This window comes from Micropterus dolomieu, linkage group LG20 (assembly GCF_021292245.1).
Source record: "Micropterus dolomieu isolate WLL.071019.BEF.003 ecotype Adirondacks linkage group LG20, ASM2129224v1, whole genome shotgun sequence".
Taxonomy (NCBI): Eukaryota; Metazoa; Chordata; class Actinopteri; order Centrarchiformes; family Centrarchidae; genus Micropterus; species Micropterus dolomieu.
In genome coordinates, this window is record NC_060169.1 from 23,673,233 (window position 1) to 23,689,579 (window position 16,347).

Here is a 16,347-nt window from a genome sequence, read left to right on the forward strand (position 1 = left end):
CATCAGACCAGAGGACTTACTACAACTTTCTCCCATCTCCCGACTGCATCTCTGGAGCTCAGCCACAGTGACCTTTGGGTTCTTCTTTACCTCTCTCACCAAGGCTCTTCTCCCCCGATAGTTCAGTTTGGCCGGACGGCCAGCTCTAGGAAGGGTTCTGGTCGTCCCGAACGTCTTCCATTTGAGGATTATGGAGGCCACTGTGCTCTTAGGAACCTTAAGTGCAGCAGAAATTTTTTTGTAACCTTGGCCAGATCTGTGCTTTGCCATAATTCTGTCTCTGAGCTCTTCAGGCAGTTCCTTTGACCTCATGATTCTCATTTGCTCTGACATGCACTGTGAGCTGTAAGGTCTTATATAGACAGGTGTGTGGCTTTCCTAATCAAGTCCAATCAGTATAATCAAACACAGCTGGACTCAAATGAAGGTGTAGAACCATCTCAAGGATGATCAGAAGAAATAGACAGCACCTGAGTTAAATATGAGTGTCACGGCAAAGGGTCTGAATACTTATGACCATGTGATATTTCAGTTTTTCTTTTTTAATAAATTTGCAAAAATTTCTACATTTCTGTTTTTTTCTGTCAAGATGGGGTGCTGAGTGTACATTACTGAGAAATAAAATGAACTTTTTTGATTTTTGGAAAATGGCTGCAATGAAACAAAGAGTGAAAAATTTAAAGGGGTCTGAATACTTTCCGTACCCACTGTATATATATATATATTTATACTGAATGCCGAAATACATGAAAAATAATAATAATGACGAAGAAAATGTAGTTTTATGTAAATTTACTTCAGTACAGATCATTTTATAAAAATATCAGAGATAATAAGACATATTTTCTGACACTCATGCTTCAAAATATACTTTTAATGTTCCATCATAGATGAACTTAAATGAAACTTGGCTAGAGTAATTAATGGAATACAATGGAGTGTTTCGTCAATTTTTATTGTAGCCAATTTAGCCATTTTTATATTGTACATTGTTGTGTGAGTGTGCACTGCTGGCCGGTGAGCAGCTACCCTGGGGCAGTTGGGGATTAGAGTACTCCACCGATTTAGCATTGCACTCCTATAACACTGTCGTACTCATGATGGACAGTATCAGAGTCTGTGCAGCAGAGCCAGCGATATCATCTTGTTTATTCCACACATTCCTCTTCCTTGTCAAAACCTGGCACTTACATTACCCACAATGGAACTTGACTTGTGCAGCTTCCTCTGGAGCCACAAAAGGCTTTATACATTTTTTCCACATATACAGTGGTACTCCCCAACACCTGTAAACAGACTGATGTATAAAATCAATGGAATGCCACTTTAAGGGCCTTGCTAAGGGGCACCATAGTGGTGGTAATAGGGCTGGGGCAAGTGCTGCTCTTTCACTTTTTCTATCCAGATTAAGCCTGCTGGTCCAGGGATCGACCTGGTGACCTTCCGGTCACAAGCTTCTATAACCTTTAAGCCACCACTGCTGTCCTAATTAATCCTAAGGATATCCAGCTAAGTCTGACTGTTTGACAGAGGAGATTTACCACAAACATATTGTAAACCTTTGTATGTCTGTGCTTGTTGTATCTCACAGCCTGTTTCTGTCTCTACAAGATATGAATAACATACATATACTCACAGGCACAACAAACAGAAACACTGTAAATTAGGAAAGCTAATCGGACCATTGTTAAAATCAGTATACACACACACACACACACACACACACACACACACACACACACACACACACACACACACACACACACACACACACACACAGAGGCACACCATACTGTATAAACCTGTTTTCAATTATCTGCTTGAAGGACAGAGGGAGGGCAAACAGACAATGTTAGATTTGTTTTCTCCTGCGAGAGAGACAGCGAGAGTGAGAGAGATACCTATCCCCTCCTCCACCACCACCACTAAAAAAACCCCAAAAGTAAAGAATTTTACCTGATTTAACTTTACAGTTTCTGACAGTTATAAGGTAACGTAACGGCAAATGTGACACAGTTCAGTGTGTTACAAAAGGACGTGGGTTTCTGTGTTGTTTCACTGCTGTCTGACTTCATCTATTGGTTTGAAGCTTGGACCTTCAGTTTATGCCCACCGGCATCTAGGTCAGTAAATCAGACTGACTTACCAGGTTTACCAGTTTCCATATCCACTGCTGTACCATTAACAACTATAGTCTATTATGATGTGTTTAATACTACTCACATTTTGCTGTCTTTGTACTTGTACTATTAAAAAAATTATAATTATGTCCCCCTGTATACATATTATATTGTATATATAGAAAGAATGACAATGCATTTTTGAACCTTGAACCCTTCACCCTTTCTATGTGTGTGTGACAGCCAGTCTAAGTTGGTGTCAAATGGGGCAAACTTCAAGGGATGGATTTTTGCCTAATCACAAAAACTTTGTTAATCAAGAATTTAACAAGAAATTATTTAATATACTTTTGAAAATGTTTGTCATGCCTTCATCAGCTCACTGATCCCAGCCATTGTAGCAACCTGGGATATTCCCACTCCGTCCATTATAATCAGTCTGCCTTCTTCTGACTGAATCACTGTTTTCCATTTGTCCTAGACCTCTTGTGGGACCAAAAAGAAAAAGTCCTAATAAATGTAAAATGTGGAAGTTGTCACCTTTTGCTGATCCAGCAAGATTTTAATGTCAGCTACACTGGCAAAGAGGTCGTTACCGCTCTCTGTCTACCTCTGCGTCCTCCCTCCTTTCATCTCTCTTCTCTGTCTCATGTATTAGGCTATCTCTGAAGGTGACTTTCATTTAATTTAACTTTAATTAAACGGAATAAGACCATACCAGTGTTGCTGTTGGTAGTGTTTCTGAAGAGTTAGATGATATTTCCCATAAAGCCAATTGATTCTTGGTGCAGAGTTTCTACTCAAGCTCTACTCACTTTTAGACACAACACGTTTGTTTTCTATTTCATGTTGAAATATATTTCTCATTTGTCCTGCGTTCAATCATCTGCCATTGTTAGACTTTCTGATGCTTGACTGTGAACAGCAATCTTTTATGTTTTGTGCAATACAACAGTAAAACAGATCTCCAACCAAATCAAATTCTTTGGCAAAAAAATAAAAATGCAGTGTGGAGACTGCTAGTCGTGTATGTCTCAGAATTAATGTGATCCTAAGAACTTGATGTTTAAATGTCAAACGTCGCCCCTATAATAAAATGTTCTATACCTTCACTCCCACCCTTCTTCCATCCTCTCTGTCTAATTCTCTCTCTTTCACATCTTTCACTCTAATTTCTCTTCATTTTCTCGTTTCTACTTCCATTCCCATTTTTTGATCGTCTCTCTGCTCAACTCCTCCCCCTTCTCTTCCTCTCTCAGGGGTGAGTCTAAACGAGGGTGATTTATTATCGTGCTCTGTTTCTCCTTTCCTGCTGAAACACCATTACTGTCAAAGTCACAGCACAAACACATTTTACACCTCACAACACAGATACTAACACAAACTATTTTGATGATCACTTAATCGGTTTGTGTAATTTTTTAAGAAAAGAATGTAAAAACTCTCCGATTCCAGCTTCTTACATGTGAATATTTTCTAGTTCCTTTAGTCCTCTTTGACAGTAAACTGATTATCTTTGTGTTGTGGACATTTCTTTTTACTATTTTCTGACATTTTATAGTCCAAACAACTAATCGATTAATTGAGAAAATTGTCAACAATGAAAATGGTCGCATCCCTAAGAAATACAGAACACACACTTTCTCACACACACACACACACACACACACACACACACACACACACACATACACTACTCCAAGCATGCACTCAGAATTTGAACACTATAGCTCATTTTTTATTATCCAAAAAAGTCTAATTTTGCAAAAGAGAAATGCTCCTTCACATTTGAAAACTTTCACTGTAATTTCCAGAACGACTGTCCAGAATATATAACACCTCTTGTGCCTAATTTATTTTATTCAGCAATATAATAGTAGTGGTGAATATGCATCAGAGAAAGTGTGAGAAACACAAGAGAAATAATAGGGAAAGAAAGAGGCATAAGAAATCAGCAGAGAGAGAGAGAGAGTAAGTGTGTGTGTGTGTGTGTGTGTGTAATAAGAGAGAGTGAATGAGAGTGTAAGAGTGAAGGGGTACTGGGGGCTTGTGACATAGAGTCCCCAGAGTCCTAATTATCACTGTATGAATTATTACAACTGTAGAACACGTCCATGCACACATGTGAACACACACACACACACACAAACACACACACAAACACACACACACACACACCTCTGGATCTCCCCTGCAGTCTCAGCTCCCTCCATACACCTCTAGACCACATATCACCTGAGGCATTTTCTCCCTCCTACCATCTTCCTCTCTTGTCTACTCCTTCTCTTCCTGTCTCCTCCTAAAACCTTTTCTATTATCTCCATTTTCAATTTGAGTCACTTTTACAGTTTGCGTCAAGTTAACAAAATACTTTATGTCTGCCTCAATCCAGTTTCAGAAGATATTTCCCTCTCAATTAGGGATGGTTATGTTTTTATAATTTAAGAAATATCGCCAAGGTTAAGTCTTTTATTTCAGCCACAGATCTGGAGAAACTCATCAACGCTTTTATCTCCTCCTGCCTCAACTATTGTAACTCCCTACAAACCCGTCTCAGTCAGAAATCACTTAATCTCCAACATGTAGTCCAAAATGTTGCAGCTCAACTTTTAACTCACTGCAAAAATGTGACCATATCACCCTAGCTTTAGCATCCTTGTACTAAGCTGCCTGTTTCTTTTAGGACTGATTTTAAAATTATTTTTTTAAATTAAATTATTACTGGCATGTCTTATTTCTCTGAGCTTTTATCCCGCTATGAGCCAGGACACTGACTGAGATCCTCTGGTAGGGCGCTCGCTATTCCAAGGTCTAGGATAAAAACCAAAGGAGACAGGGCCTTCGTTGTCAGGGCCCCTACACTCTCCAACAGCCTACCAGAGGAGATCGAGCTCGCAGAGTCTGTTCCTGGTTTTATCTCACTTCTTAAGACTCATTTACACAAAAAAGATTTCAATAAGTGATATTATTCTCCATTGTTTGTACAGTATATTGACTTGTTTATGTTTTATTTATTGAATTCAAACCACTATGTGATGATTAATTTATTTGTCATTTAATTGTACATTGACTTGTTTTATATTTTATTCATTGCACACCACTGTGTGATTTTTTTTAATCCAACTTCTATCGTCTATGTTTGACATTGATTGCTGTAAAGCACTTTGTTACCTGTAGTGAAAATTGCTATACAAATAAAGCTATTATTATTATTAAATCCAAGAATTCTAAGTTTAATATTGTGTCCTTGTTGAGAGCTCTTCTGGGGGAAAACAAACTTCATAATGTCTCTTTGCAGTTTTAGATTTTAACTGACACCTGCAAGCTATTAAGAAACCATTCTTTTCAGCTTTAATGAGCTGTAAATAAAGGTAAAGGTATTAAGCACTACATATATATATATATACCATATATATATGTTCAGAAGGTCTCTCACTCGGCCCATAGACTGCACCACCAAACATGCATGCGCAGTCTTTGGCGCCGTGCATGCGGCCCTCATGTCACCCCGGACCAATGACATGTCAGGAATTAAGTGCCTCAATCAAAGAGACAGTTTTCAGTCTCCCCGCTTTCAGTTGCAACCGTTCAGGAGGACACTGTTGTCACATCTTTTGTCTCTAGTTCAGAGGAGTTTTGCTGGACTTCTGGATAATGCTTCATTCATATTCTGGACTGTGTTTTCTTTTCCTTTCCATATTCCTTGTGCGTCCTTGAGAATTACCACACACAGTTAACACACCCACACATACACATAAACATATACTCATAATAGATTTCATTCTACAATAAACAAGTTGCAAGAAAAGGAGTGTGAGAGTGTCATTGGATTGGGAAGATTACCAACATCATCTTAATCGTTCTAACCGGACAAACTGTGGGAGGTGCACAGCCACAAAGACACATGTCAAGTTTGGGGATCAGAAGTCAACACCTCTTTTATAATATATATAGGGTATAAATTATTATTGCTAGTCTGAACATGATGTCTGGTCCTATTTGAGCTTTTAAAGTCTGACACTGTGGCAACCTCTTCAGACATAATCAAGACAACATTTGGCATTATTAAAAGTATGCCGAATTAGTTATTAGCAGGTCATGTTTTAAATCTACCCACTGAGCTACAGACAACTATCACTAGGTTACCTTGATGCGACATGATGGTTCTCAGTTAAATTTCGAATTTCTAAACAGTTTACAGACATTTATTTCCAATGGACTTTGGAGAGTTCTGACTCCAGGAAGGAGTATGAATTGTGATCATGAATTGTCTTTTACCTCACGCAATATCTTTGCCTCATATCGCTTCTTCCCCACTCCCTTCAACTCTCCCCATGGGGGAGTTAACATGTCTAGAGCAAACTCGCTTGTTTGTGGGTATAAGTAGATTTCCTGACACTTTACAGTATATTGTCATTTCATCCATCCTTAATTTTGGAATCATAATTTGACAATTACCTAAATTACCAATCATGAAAGATATAAAAGTCACTTCATGAGGTTCATTTTGTTACTCAAACAATACATACTGTCTTGTGTTGTTTTCTGTTTTAAACCCAGATGATTAAGATTAAGATGATTAAGAACACATAGACATGCACTTTTCCTGGGGTAGATGCAATATAGCAATATAGTCTGAGGTTGTCCATGCTGAGGAGGAGTGGAGTGGGAGAAAGTAGAGAGCAAAAGATAAATAAATAAAGCAATTAAATTAAAACAGAAAGGAGAGGAGCCTGCATGTTCATGTTGAACACAGTATCTTAGAAGTCAGGTTTTGTCAGTGGTTGATAGCTAACAAGGTCACGCTACAGTAGCTAGCTACAACTACAAGCAGATAAATTAAAATGTTTCAGTTCCTGTCTGTCAGACTCACATCAAGAGGCATATTCATCTGCATGCTGGTTGCCTGTTGTCATTTGGTATAATCATATGAGACCAGAATTTATTTATTCACTTTCTGTGGTAAAAGTCCTTGTGGGAGAAGTAGCTCTACAGACTGTCATGTGTGATTGCAAGGCACACACACACACACACACACACACACACATATACCCCTCTACAGGTAGCTTACCTGGTACGGATAGAGTGTAACTCCTCCATTGGTTCGGTTCAGGTGCTGATGGGCCTGCAAAGCTGCTGCATTCAGTACTGCCCCACTCCCGTTATTACTGTTGTTACCACTAATACTGCCAGGGCTGTTTACTCCAGTCACTGGTTGAGCACCAGCTTTTCCTGAACTGGGGGAACCATTCCTTCTGTCCATCCCACCTCCAAGCCCCAGGGAGCTGGGTTTGGACCCGAGTCTGTGCCCTGGGCCTTGAGGTTGTGGGTTTGTGGGAGCACAGCTGGATGTTTGCCCCACCGAGGGACTCCCATGGCTGGATGGTCCGTGGCTTGGGCTGGGCGTAGGAGTCTGGCTGGGGCTTGGAGAAGGTGACTGGGAGGACGGGTGAGGAGGATGTGAAACGGCAGCAGCTGAAGAGAAGGAGGAAGGAAGAAAAGGAGGAGGCCAATCCCGTGATCCAGGACCTCCTGGTGCTCCGGGTGCTCCCATTGGACCCGGAGGTCCTTGAGATCCATATCGTCCAATCAGGGATGTAGGGGAAGAGGTGGGAGACAAATCCCACTGGTCGAGAGTAAGGACGATGCGCACGGCTTCCTGTTTGAGCTGAGTGAGGTGAGTGGCGCAGACATCACAGCGACTGTCACGTTCGTTCCATGCCCGCCGAGAACTGTTGGGTACCTGAAGCTTATCATGAAGGAGGAGAGAGAAGGAGGGATCCTGGAAGGAGAGAGAAAGAGAGAAAGACAGGTTTTAGACTGCTGATGAGTGAGAGCAAAATTAAGCAAGAACGTCGTGTTTAGAGCTAAGAAAACCTGGAGGAGAGGAGAGGAGAACAAATGATAGGCATGTTGAACAAATCCTGACTATGAATATTTATTAAAAATCCAAGAAGCGTTGCCCTGTAGCCTGGGGGAAGATGTGTAACGAGAGACACACCAAGAAAAGGATGAGCAAAAGGAAGTACACACATAAAAATGCACACACACACACACACTATATCCTTATGGTCGAAAGGGTAAAAGTTTCACAGAAGCTGCAAGCAAAGACAGTCCTGTTTGTAGACTTTTGCTACAGTGCAACCTGACATTGTGTTTGTTCAGCACTTTTAAATAATGTGTGAATATAACAGCTAAAACAGCAGCCATTTTTTTCTTCATACCAGAGGTTACTTGCTTCAGTGCATCAGTTTCTTGCAATGAGAAATTACCAATTTATTATTTCCAATAAAAAGGTAATAAAAACTCTTTGATGAGGATAGAACAGCTCCACGATACTGACATGAACTATTTCATTCAGGCCTCAGAAAGAAGTTTAAAATATTAAAAGTATATCTTAGATGTTAATGTCAAACATTAAATGGCAATGTAGTTTTAATCATTATACCTAATGAAATATCAGCTAATGTCAAATGAGGCAGCACTCAACAAGTAAACATTCCCTGACATTTTGAGTCACATGCTGCTCATCTTTAAAACCCTTTTTTCTATTCTTCTGTACTTCAATTGGTAAAACATGACACTAAGTGCAAATGGTCTACTTGCAGGAAGATAAAAGGGCACTTTTGTGAAAAACAACAAAACACCACATTGGTTTCAGACTCTTTGGGCTCTATTTTAATTGCGCAAGCACAACAGCGCAAAGACTGTGTGGGGGAGTCTCCAAGGGCACCAGTTATTTGGTTTATGTATTTGCAGCAGTACAAAGTACACAAGGAGCGGGCGACGTGGAATAGTGATTGGAGGGTGTGGTGATTCATAAATTCGCTCTCACATCACTGGTCTCATAGCTCTGAACAATCTGAGCCAATCAGATTAATTTTAAACTAGCTTTAAAAACATTTTATTTAATTAATTAGTCCTTAAGCCCAAACATGTAAAAATGGATCTTATTGACAGTTAGCTGTATCATGACCAAAACATTTTACAGTGAACAGCATGCATTAACTGGTATCAAATACAAATGGCTTGTTTTCTTAGATATATAAATAAAGAGTGTTGATATAATTATTATTTTAGAGGAGAAAATGGAGGAATGCAAAGGAATAAACTCAACTAAAAGATTCTGACTGTTAAAAGACCAATGAAGCCAGAACCCCTCGCACTGAACATGACATTAAACACTCACATGACATTAAACACTCACACACCTAAACTAAAACTAATACCCGGCCATGAATCTATTGCCCCAGTGCATGCTGGGAGACTTCCCAACAAACCTACCTCATGTACCTGCAATAACATAATTAGCACTCAGCTAATTATATGAATGCTGATCATAGTTTCAACTCTTTGCTCATTTTGCATTTTTTCAAAATAAGATTCTAGATGAATTCATCTAGTAGTAACAAACCAATCCTCACACTGTCTAGAAAAGGACCAAATTCACTGGATGAGAATAAACAGGATTATTTTAGCCTGATAACAGCATGTTAGCCTGAATTAGATAAGCCATGTTTGAAGAACGTGGCCCTTTGTGTCATTTGCACATGATTTATTAAAGGTAAACACAGTGGACGGCTGTGCATAATGTCACTGCGGCAGATTAATCAACATATCTGTCCTGCTGCCATCTGACTGTAGGGATTTAATGAACTGTAGGAGAAGGTTCTCATGTAGTATATAGCAACTGTGGAAAACAGATACTGTCAAAGTCACTCATATTCATTTGTAGATAAATGTTTTTCAAATTTTTGCTTTACAAACACATGATGACGCTGATTTATACACATCTACTGTTGCACGATATCTTGCTGAAACCTTTCTATGTCTGGTGCATTGGTTTTGTTCACAATCATTTCATTGTCAACTCTACCCATCAAGGCACAGTACTCTGAGGTTGTTCAAGAATATCTTTACCTGTGTAACCCATCAACAGCTTCTAAAGACTTGGTGCACTTTCACCACATTCACAGATGTGTTCCCCCCCTGGGATGGACTCTAAACACAACAGTCAAGATAAAGCTGTAGTGAGTATACACATACTGTATGTGAATGTGGCAGAACATTTGACTGCTGTTACTCAGGAGAACTCATCTTTTCTGGTGAGTACAGACTGAAAGCCACGCAGGTTCCCAATTGATGGGTTTCTGTGCAACGTCATCACTGAGAAAGCAGCACTCTGTCTTTGCAGCGTATCAGTTAAATGGCATATCCATCTGCAGTATTGGGCAAATTTACTCAGCAGCGCATTTTAATATGAATCTCCTTTACTGAAACAATAATTAACCTGAGAAGTCAACAACCAGCCGAAGTGAAAACACTGCAGCCTCTCAGACCAGGGGATGCTGTATCATATAGGCTATGGATATAGGCTATTTAAAAATAATTAAATACAAAGCAGGTCCCTCCTGACATTTTAGCTAATGGCGTATTCATAACAGAATCAATGAGCATGACTTTTACGAAGTATTTTGTTTTTTAACACCACTGTCTGAGAAAAAAAAAATCAAGAGAGTATCTCGACAATGTTCTTTTCTTCTCTGAGTGTCACACAGCTAGGCCAAATCGTAGGACTCACTGTACCACAGTACAGCTCTGGAAAGGATGCCTCTCTCCCTTGTTCTTCCATTAGCCTTTTGGCTAGCAGCTGACTTGAACAACATTATGTCCAGCTTTGCTAACCTGCAGCGCAGTCACGCATGTTCTCTTAATATTCAAAATGAAACACAAACAAACAGATACAACTCTGAAATGGCAGTTTATTATAAAGTCAACAAGAATTTACAAACAGTGCGTAATCTACATTGATTACAGTGGTTGACTACAGTCTTCTGACCGGCTACCAAAGCGCTTTTGCCTCCTGGCTACGCGCGCATCCAGTAGTCTTTAGATACAAGAAACCCGTCTATAGCACCCATATAAAAAAGCAATAATGTATTTCAGATAAAAGCATGACACAAACCACAGATTTAATCTTCTCTGTTGTTTTGGATAAAATATCTCAACAGAAAAACATAATCATTAAAAAAATACTAAATGTAATGTTGGTCCATATTGTGTTTTTTTCTCTCTTCACCCCTCATAAGTCTCTCTTTCAGTGTTTGTCTGGTGAATTTGTGTGTATGCGTGTGTGTGAGCAATCATAGTGTGGTTTCTTGTGTGTGAAATCCGGATATTTGTCCAATTTGTTTGCGCAGTTATCTGTGCCTGTGTGCGTGACTGGATGTGTGTGTGCAGGTATGTGTTATGTGTGTGTGCATGTGCATGTGTTTCTCCAGACTAATTGGAGCCTCTTGCACAGAGTAAAGCCACTCTAAATCTCTTTCCATGACTCTCTGCTCTAAATATCAAAGTTAACAAGCAAAACACACGCACACACCCTGATACAGATCTGTGTCCAAACCTTCTTTGACCCCACTGAAAATATTTTTTCAAATTTTTCCCACAAAGCATTACGTACTTTATCTGACAAAAGGCCATTAAATAGATTTTTTTCCCCTTATAAAAGTCTGTCTTTACACGAGGCCATTGAGACTGATGGTGGGAATAAAATCAGTGTGAGCTAATTGTGCTTAAGTGTAGGTGTAGTGTTAGTGTATTTACATTGAGTGTGTGTCTGCTTAGGAGCCCTGTACTTCAACAAACCATCTGTGGTAGGTGGAGCCAGCTCACATGATAACTGTAATTACCGTCCTGCTTTCAACCAGCCTGCTTCTTCTGTAACACTAAAGCCAGGTATCCGTGTAGGCGCTCGCCCTTTTCTACACACGTGATTGTTACAGCTAAATGAGTGTATGATTACAATAAAAAAACATCACAAGCAATTTTAACTTGGGTTAGACAGTAAAGACCTTATCTGAACATGTACAGCCTCCACAAGAATGAAATGTACATTTCTATTGTTCTACATCTACAGATGACTTTCTGTGAAACTGCTTCCTCCTGATTGACTGCTATTACCTTCTGCATCTCAAAAACCGAACCATTACATTCGCTATCTTCTAAAAAAAACAGATGCAATGATGTAATGTCAGAATAGTAGGAGCATACAAACAATCACTAATTACACAATACTAGTAGAAACAGCAAACACATGACTGTAAACAGTTGTTCATCCTTCTGGGACTTTTACTTGAATATCTCAGTACATAATGCCAGGAAAGAGGCTGTGCATGTACAGTATTAATCAAAGTGACTCTTTGTTTAGTGAAGCTTAATCAATGCATGAGTTATGGAGATGCAGCATTTGTGCGTGCATCCAATCAATAGGCATGTGATGGACACAGGTTATCGTTCAGCAGATTTAGACAAGACATAGGTTTATATAATGAACTGGTTTGTTTATCCTATTCCACATTTACAAAACAGCTTTGCAACTTTACAAGAAAAAACAGCAGCCTTAAAATGTTGCCCAAATGTCTAACTAATTGTAATTTGTCTGAATCTGTGAGTGTGTGTGGTCAGCCTCCTTGGTGGCCCATATGCTCATAGTGGAATGAGCTTGTTGGCAAGAAAAAGAGAGTGAATGTAGCATACTGTCTGCCACACACATATAAGCCTCTATCAATAACAAGCCTGTTACCTTTCCTCAATCAATATACCGTCTGTGTGCGTGTGGAAGTGTGTGCACGAATGTTTGTGTGAATGTGTGTCCACACAAAGTAACATTTCATCTAAAAGTAAAATGCAACCTCTCAATGCGAGAGTGGCCTTCTAGGCCATGTCAGCAAACCACAAGACCACAAGATACACACACACACACACACACACACACACACACACACACACACACACACACACACGGCAGCAGCTCAAACCTTGGTGACAATCTGAGCGGTGTGTGTTAATGTGTGTGTATATTGGATAAAGACTACCTTGTTACTCAGGAAAACTAAGTAGCATAACTAATAGAACATGGTTTTAAACATATACATATTGTACACACACATGCAGGCAAACAGACCAACACACACTCCAGGCTACATGAAATAAGCTACTAGTGTCTCTTTCTCTCTGGCCCCCTCTCTCTCTCTCACACACACAGACACTCATTAAATGTCTGAGGCCAGAGCAGACTTGTTTCATCCAAGATGGCGCTTTCTATAGCTGCCTCAGCCTTAGGTGCGCTTTGTTTGTTTTTGTTTTTGTGTGTTAACTCAGTTTTCGGCTGTGATTCCCGGAGCTCTTTCACCAGAGAAGAGCTCATGAACATCAGGGGAACAATTTTCTCGCGTCATCAGTGGAATTATTGGACATTTTGATGAAGGGCTCTCTCGTTGTTGTTAGCCGAATGAAGCGCCGTAATGCGGCATTCAGACCAAACGCGAATTTTCTCCTCGCGACGCTTTCCTCGCGTGAGTACATTCGCTGCAAGTGCTCACACACAAGGCGAGACGGCGATTTTAACGCGATAACGTGAATAAACACAACTTGCCATTACTACAGCTGTATGAACCCAAAGTAAACATAAATAGCAATAAACGGATTAAACTGATGCCAAAATAACTACAACATGATGCAGATTTGTTAAACATATGAATTCATGCTTTGTCAGGTCTGTCAGCAAGACAGCAGGACAACAACTTCTAAAATGTTTGTTTTCTGAATGGAGTTTGGATCGATCAGGGCTATTCCATGCTAAGTTGGTCACAGTAAAGTACAATGATAGCTGGAATAAAGTTACAGACACATGTTTTCTGAACTCACCAGGTAGTTCAACTTCCTCGCTTTCTTTTCTCCAAGTAATGTCCAGTTTTTATATAAATATGAGGTTGTAGTCCGACAGAGCTAACGAAGCTAACAACAACAGTGGAACCGGAGCTTCACTTAAGGTAACTTGCCCATGGGAGTCAAAGAGATAACGCACCATCAAACAACAAACTGAAAGAGTAGGAGACGAGCGCTACAACATGTGCAAACCAATGCACATGTAAACTCGCAAGCCCAACAGCTTTGTGTGGAAAGATTTAGAGAGAAGCACTGACTTTCACCATATTATGGAAAAAAAATGGAGCAATGCTATAAAACAGATGAGATTTTGCTGTGGATGTTTTTCCTATTTGAAGGATTTTTATCAACATTCTGTAAAGAGTTAATTTAAAGGTAATGTTTCATGAAATCACACCTTCTTACATTCTTGTTTATTGTTTTTCATCATAAATAACATCTATTCTTCTTGCTGCAGTCACTGTGTACAGTTTGCAACTGGTGCAAGTGATCAAAGAGTCCAGTCCTTTGAAGGGTTAGAGTTAACCCACAATCCTCCAATCAAAGCCAAATCATAGTCCTGCTTTTCTTATTTGGAAAGATTTGGAAAAAGATTTTTACCAAAAATGTGTAGAAAAAGGAACATTTCATGTCTCGTGGCTTCTTTTGACCCCTCCGTATCTCCATGTCACACACACTCAAACACACACTCACAGCAGACAGGCGACCAAAGGAGCAATAAAGTGGAAACGGTGTATGGTCCTTCAGACGAGAGCCTTGTTGTTCCAAATTAGCTGAGATTTGGGGAGCAGCCAAGCTGCTCGATTGGAAAAAAAAAAAAAAAAAAAAGAGGAAATGGAGAGCTGTGTTTTGGAGAAGAGAGAATGAGGGGGTCGAGGAAAGAGAGATGGAGTTTTTCCTAATACTGGGCATGGCAATTACTTGAATACACATGCACAAACACACACACACACATCCATTTAACATCATTAATAAGGTATAAATAGCCTACACACACACACACACACTCTCCTTCTCTCCGTGCCCTCTCTTTGACCCTAAGTCTGTATTGCTCTTCCCACTAATGCTTCCTTTTTGTTATTTGCAGCTCATCTTTCAGTGCAACAGGATAACTTTGTGTTTGCTTACATTCCACTGGTCCAAACACACACACACACACATTCTCTCTCTCTTTCATTAGCGTTGTATTATATTGCCAGACAAGCTTGAGTTCAGTCAGTCCAAAACCATCCTATAGGGGTTTCATGTGGAAATGTAACTGGAAGCAATTTTTGTTTTCCATATCTTAAAGGGTTTTACAGTATCATATTTACAATAGAATTATTACTAAAATAACATGATTTAATAAGATTGTGGTTAGATAAGAATGTCTCATTGTGAACCTTTATATTTCCAGCTCTACCCCCTTTTCGTCCTTCTTTCACCACATGTAACTGTCTCTTCCAGGCATCTCTTCACCTCTGACTTCATCAGTATTCTGTGAGTGACTCAATCTGTCTCAGCACCACAGATAGTCTATGATGAGTGTATGTGTGATTCATTTCCTCCTACAGGGGCAGACAAACACAGCCTCAGCTCTTCTGGATGAAATGACTGAAGAGAAGAAGAGAGACGGCGTCCAAGCTAACTGAACAGTGACCTCGGGACTCTTAGTGTGCTGACAATCAGTCTGTGTAGCAATGACGACTGTGTGTGTGTGTGTGTGTGTGTGTGTGTGTGTTTGTGTTTTTGTAGACTAGACACAGAAGGATGCTATTACAGAGATTTGATAAGAAAAGACAGCTCACCCCTCTTTGTCCCTTACTGTTTTAGTGTGTGTGTGTGTGTGTGTGTGTGTGTGTGTGTGTGTGAGTGAGTGTGAGCTCACATCCCTTTCATATAAAACACACACACACACACACTGAATAGACAAACACACACTGTCCACCACTGACTGAAGTGTGGGATTGCAACCCACTCTCATTATCATCCCCTTATCTCTCAAACCTTTGTCATTCACTTGTTTTCACTTCTACTATATTTAGCACCAGTGGCATGACACTAAAAGCTGAGGAAAAAGAAGATGGCAGATCAGAGAGAAATGAAAGAACGTGGCAGAAAAGAAGAAAGGACAGGAGAGGAGGAGCACATTTTTAGTTGGTTTTAGCCAAAATGACGCTGGTTTATTGGCAAGTGTGTGTGTGTGTTTGTTTGTGTGTAATCAGTTCCAGATGAGTGACCAAGGAAGGTAATCCCTCACCTCCCCCCCATACTTATTTACCTCCTCTCATCTCTACTCATTCATATCCCCAGTACTTGCTCCTGTAAACACTGTAATACACACACTCTCTCTCTCTCTCTCTCTCTCTCTCTCTCTCTCTCATACACACACGCACACACGCATTTCTCAGCAGGTCTGCGATCAGTGAATTCATGCAGAATAGATGCAGACGGTCTCTTGCACCTGCTCTGACAGGACATTCACACACGCACAGCAGAAGGTAAGAGTGGGACAGAA

The 16,347-nt window shown here is 40.0% G+C and overlaps 1 protein-coding gene across 1 annotated transcript in view; it reads right to left on the reverse strand.

Moving 5' to 3' along the window:
- Positions 1-16,347, reverse strand: part of kif26ba (kinesin family member 26Ba) — a 76,615-nt gene that overhangs the window by 38,906 nt on the left and 21,362 nt on the right. The window contains exon 3 of the mRNA XM_046033279.1: positions 7,192-7,902. Coding sequence (XP_045889235.1) covers positions 7,192-7,902 — 711 coding nt within the window. The remainder of the gene's footprint in view (positions 1-7,191; positions 7,903-16,347) is intronic.